The 5,287-nt window shown below is 39.5% G+C and overlaps 1 protein-coding gene across 1 annotated transcript; it reads left to right on the top strand.

Moving 5' to 3' along the window:
* Window positions 1-2,595: 2,595 nt before the first annotated feature.
* LOC110699572 lies at window positions 2,596-4,692 on the top strand. Its single transcript, XM_021877073.1, has 3 exons — window positions 2,596-2,896; window positions 3,005-3,755; window positions 4,332-4,692. The coding sequence occupies exons 1-3, from the start codon at window positions 2,596-2,598 to the stop codon at window positions 4,690-4,692; spliced, it is 1,413 nt and encodes a 470-aa protein (XP_021732765.1).
* The last annotated feature ends 595 nt before the right edge of the window (window positions 4,693-5,287 follow it).

The raw sequence follows: 5,287 nt of genomic DNA on the forward strand, positions 1-5,287 counted from the left end.
CTCTTAGTGATGATTGTGGTATAGATTATTGGGGAATGAATGAGTATACTAGGGGAATGGTTGAGGACATGAATAATGGTAGATTTTGTCATTTATATATGCATGGTGCTTGGAATTTCTTCACATGTCTTGCTAGGGATTCTTATGATAGAGAATCTTATGTTTCTTGTTTTGATTTTCAATGTCAAGATTCTTTTAATTTTTTCATGAATTCTCTTGATACTTCTTATGTGCCTTGTGATGTTCCAAATATGCAAGTTGACCCTTTTCCCCCATATGCTCATTGTGATGAGGTTTGTGTTAATTTTGATGATATGCAATTTGATTTTGATCATGAACCTCAACCCAATAACATTGATGCCCAAATTCTCTCTCAAATGCAATATCTCACCCAACAACTCCAAGAGCTTCAAGAGGAACAAAAATTGAGAGAAGTGAGGCTTGCCCAAGTGATGAGTGCTACGTTTGATTTAGATGGACGTGAGGCACCTCACTTGTAGTGTGAGAGTGTTGTTGAGGATGATGTAGGGACAGGGTGTGTAGGTGAGGGGAGATTTTCTTGTGATGAGAGGATTTTTGAGGATTTTGATCCTTTTCATTCCCTATTTGAGCTTGAATGCCATCCTTCCCCTTATTCACCCCCTTTGAGAGCTTCCCTTGGTGAGGATGTGAGTGAGCCATCTTCATGTTTGAATGAGGGATTTTATGAGGATGATGATGATGCGTTTGAGCAATCAAGAGAGATTGAGAGTCCCTTAAGTGGTGGTGGAGGAGTTGAGAATGAAGAAAATGTCGATTTTGAGGATTCCAACCCCCTTCCCCATCTTGGTGAGTCTACCTTGCATGTTGGTGACTAATGAGTGTCATTTATGGCACTCATAGGGTAGTCTTTTAGGATGATTTCATCTTCCTTTTTATGCTTTCTTATCTTATTTTTGGTTCTTTTTCCTTTAATCCCTTTCTTTCTTTCTTTCCTTGTGTTTTTCGTGTTTTCCTCGTGTTTCCCTTTTATTTGGTTCTTTTTCCCTTTTTATTCCTTTTCTTTGTTTGTCTTTGTAGGTACATAGGATTTGTCTCTGCAAGGGAATCAAGATGGGCTATATTGACTAAGCAAGGAGGAAATAATCGGCTCGGAGAGGGCTGAGAGAGGGCATGGAGAGGGCATCAAGCCCTGCCAGTCTGCCACGGGTATGAAGGTCGCGGGCGCGGGCTCTTTTTCACCAAATTGGCAGATTTTGACTATGAACTCTCCGCGGTCTGGCCGCAGGCTTCCCGCGGGCGCGGGTAGTTTAGAGAGCCCGCTCGTACCAGAGGGACCGCCGCCCTCTGATCACCCTTTGGGAGCAGGGGATTAGCCGCCCTTTTGCCGCAGGCGCGGGCTAGAAGACCTGCGGGCGCGGGTGTTGCCTAGGAAGCCCACGGAGTTTTTAATGGGTTCCGTTCCAATTTTTTCGCGGGCACGGGGTTTATTGGAGAGGGCGCGGGAATCCCATTTTTCTTCTTTGCCTATAAATACACTTGTTATTCCTTTTTGAAGACAACTTTTAGATAATTTTCATTAGCTTAATTTTAGAGAGAGAAGTTAGAGAGAAGTTCTTGGTATTGGATTTGTATTTCAACATTGGATCAATAGTGCTTGGATTTCTTCATTTTCAATCATTAATGTTAGTAAGATTTTCTTCTTCTAGTTCATCTCTTACTTGATTGATTTAGTTTCATCTTTGATTGCTTGTATTGCTTGGATTTGAATTGGATATTGTAGTTGATATTGCTTTCTCTTGATTTTGATTTAGAATGATGATCAATGCTAATTCTAGTGATTTGTTCTTGAGTTACACCATGATTAGTGAGTAGATTAGTTGCTAGGGAGAAGGGGAAGCATGCTTGATTGATAATTTGTGCTAGTTAATGATCTTTGATTGATTGAATTGTTGCAATTAAATTGGTTGACATAGTTTTGAATGTGATTAATTAGATTAGGAATGATCAACCAATAAGATTAATCTAGATTGCATTTCATTTCTTAATGACATGACCCATCAATTTGAGAATTTCTTTAATTGATTGAGTTTGATTGTTAATTTCCTTGATTAGCCATTTATAGTGACCCCTAGTTTGGCCACTAGGAGATAGCTCTTGGACTGTCTTGATTGCTACTATTGTTTGTCCTTAGTAATGCTTGAAACAAACGAAGAAATTGTTGATTAGCACGATTATTGAATTAGCATGTGGAACCGATATCCCTAGCATTTAGTTTATTGAATTACTTGATTAGTCTAATTTTGCTATCATAACACCAACTATTTTCTCACTTCAATCTCCGAAATAGCTTGATTTAGGCTAAAGATAACACCAACTTACTCCTTTGGGTTCGACCATATACTTACCTATACTTGTTTTAGGTTGGTTTAGGATTTAATAAATAGTGTTTGATTTTGGGATAGGCAATTAACGACTAGTTTATTCCTCTATCAAAATGGCGCCGTTGTCGGGGAGTGAAATTGGTGCTTAGCTTTAGTTGTTGAGTCTATTTCATTGAAGTTTCTTAAGGCTACATTTGTAGCCGTGCTACTAATATTTTCATTGAAGTTTTGCATGCATAGAGCTCGTGATCGATCCATTGTGCCTTTTGACCCGGAAATCAGAAGGACTCTTTCAAAGAGAAGAATTGCTAGTGGATCCTTTGAATTTAGTTCTTCGAGCGAAGAAGGATTTGAAGAGGAACTAGGCATGGGAGATCAACCTAGAGTTGCTTTGAAAGAATTGGGAATTCCCGGTGCGTACATGTTTGAGAGTAGAATTACTCCACCTACAACACCGGTGAATGACTTCGAAATTAGGCCAGCTATGGTCGCTTTGATCGAAAGGAGAAAATATAGCGTAGCTAAGAATGAGAGTCCGTTGAACCATCTCAAGGAGTTCGAAAAGTATTGCATCACTATCAAAGTGAACTGAGTTTCTCAAGAATTCATCCGGCTAAAGTTGTTTCCATTTTCTCTCATAGGCCGAGCCTTGGAGTGGTTGGATAAGGAGGTAAAGCCAAATTCCCTTCTAACATGGGATGAAGTCACCAAGGAATTCTTATCCCGATTCTACCCACAAAAGAAAACGGCGGAGGCTAGAGCTTTGATTCAAGGGTTCAAGCAAAGACCTAATGAAAGCCTCTACGAAGCATGTGAGAGGTATAAAGAGTACCAAAGGGAATGTCCCCACCACGGAATTCTAACTTATCAAGTCATTCAAATTTTCTATGGTGGCCTAAGTCCTCAAGGAAAATCATACCTCGATGGGGGTGCCGGAGGTCCCATAATGAATCGGACGGAAGAGGAAGTGGTGGACATTATAGAGGACGTGGTTAAGTACTATAGAGATTGGCAAGATAGTGAGAGGGATTTAACTAGTAAGAGTGGCTCTTTGGTGTACTCTATAGACCATCTAAATGCGATCAAAAACTTATCCTCACAAATGACAAACTTGGGGAAAGAAATGACCGCAATCAAGGCCAAGTTGGAAGGTTCCTTTTCTTCTCAAGCTTCGAATTCTCCCTCCCAATTTAAGGGGAGAGGTACCTTTTCTAACTCTCAACCCCCTCCCTCTTCAAATAATATGCCTTGTGGTTGCTTGTTTTGCGATGCATGTGGACCTTATGATCATGACTCTTGTAATTGCCCTCATGCTTCTCCGGAATGTGGTGATGATTTTGATAATAGTGAGAGTGAGCATGTGAATGATGTGTCAAATAATAATGAGCAAAGGTTTGATAATTAAAGAGGTCAATGGAATAGGAATTACCAAAACCAAGGAAATTTTGACAACTATAACCAAGGTGGTGGTTATAGGAACCAAGGGAACCAAAGTTCTCGTGGTAACTATAACAATTAAAGTTATAGTAGTCAAAATCAAAACCAAAATTATGGTAATCAAAACCAAAGTTATGGAAATCATAACCAAGGTAGTGGAAACAATAATCAAGGTTATGGCCAAAATCAAAATAGGGGTAATTGGAACAATCAAGGTAGGGGCAATTTTCAAAATAATTCTCAAAGAGGTCCCCCACCCGGATTTGTTCCAAAGACTCAAGGTGAAAATTCCTATTCATAATCTTCTTCTTCTAGGACCAATTTGGAGGAAATAATTGAAAATAAAACCAAGTTGTTGAACACATATATGGCCGTTAGTGACAAGAAGTTCAATGAAATGATGACCCACAACAAAATGCTCAAAAACCAAATTTCTCAACTTGCTAGTTCTTTGAAAGACCAAGCAAGCCCTTCTTCTTTACCTTCCCAAGGCCTAGATCCCAAGAAACCCGTGAATGTTATTGTTACAAGGAGTGGTAAGGTTCTTGAGGAGAGATTGCCAAGGAGGAGTGATAACAAGGAGGTCCCCAAGGAAGTTTTGGTTGAGAATGAGGGAAGTAGAGCATCTTTAGATGAGGTTGTGGTTGAGACACCAAGAGAGGTGAGAGTGGAGAAAGAGATTGTGAAACCCAAGCTCCCTTATCCCCAAAAATTCATGAGACACAAATTGGATGAGAAATTTGGGAGATTTATTTATATGCTCAAACAACTTCACCTTTCTCTACCTTTCACCGATGTGATCAACCAAATGCCTAATTATGCCAAATTCCTCAAAGACATTTTGAGCAGAAAGAGGATTTGTGATTGTTGTGGAGACAATAAATTTGACTGAAAATTGTAGTGCGATCATCATGAACAAAATGCCACCTAAGTTGAAAGACCCCGAAAACTTTTCCATCCCTTGTGCTATTAACAAGATGCAATTTGATAATGCCTTATGTGACTTAGGAGCTAGTGTAAGCTTAATGCCATATTCGGTTTATCAAAGACTTGATCTAGGGGAACTCTTACCTTCTAACATTACCTTGCAACTAGCCGATAGGTTAATCAAGTTTGCAAAAGGTAAAGTGGAAGATGTTCAATTGAGGGTTGGGAAGTTTGTGTTCCCGGTGGATTTTGTTGTTTTATAAATGGATGAAGATGCTACCATTCCAATTATTCTAGGTAGACCCTTTCTTGCTACATCGGGTGCTATGATAGATATAAAGTGTGCAAAGATTTCCCTAAAGGTAGGAGATGAGGTCATAGAATTCAATTTGAATGAAAGCATGAAATATCCAAGTTCTTCTCTTGAAAATTGCATGATGATTGACTCTCTTGATCATGTTGTGTCTTCCGTGCATGAGCACTTGCTCACCTCTAACGATGCTCTTGAGAATGTTTTGTTGAACAAAGACAAGCTAGGTGTACCATGCAAGGAGGTAGCA

This window comes from Chenopodium quinoa, unplaced genomic scaffold (assembly GCF_001683475.1).
Source record: "Chenopodium quinoa cultivar QQ74 unplaced genomic scaffold, ASM168347v1, whole genome shotgun sequence".
Taxonomy (NCBI): domain Eukaryota; kingdom Viridiplantae; phylum Streptophyta; class Magnoliopsida; order Caryophyllales; family Amaranthaceae; genus Chenopodium; species Chenopodium quinoa.

What these genes read in the sequence shown, in the direction of transcription:
- LOC110699572 (XM_021877073.1), top strand. Translation starts at nt 2,596, where the DNA reads ATGCATAGAGCTCGTGATCGATCCATTGTGCCTTTTGACCCGGAAATC. An exon ending in TAGCGTAGCTAAGAATGAGA is followed by an intron (nt 2,897 to 3,004) that starts GTCCGTTGAACC and finishes TTTCTCTCATAG; the next exon opens with GCCGAGCCTTGGAGTGGTTG. An exon ending in TCAAATAATAATGAGCAAAG is followed by an intron (nt 3,756 to 4,331) that starts GTTTGATAATTA and finishes TATTGTTACAAG; the next exon opens with GAGTGGTAAGGTTCTTGAGG.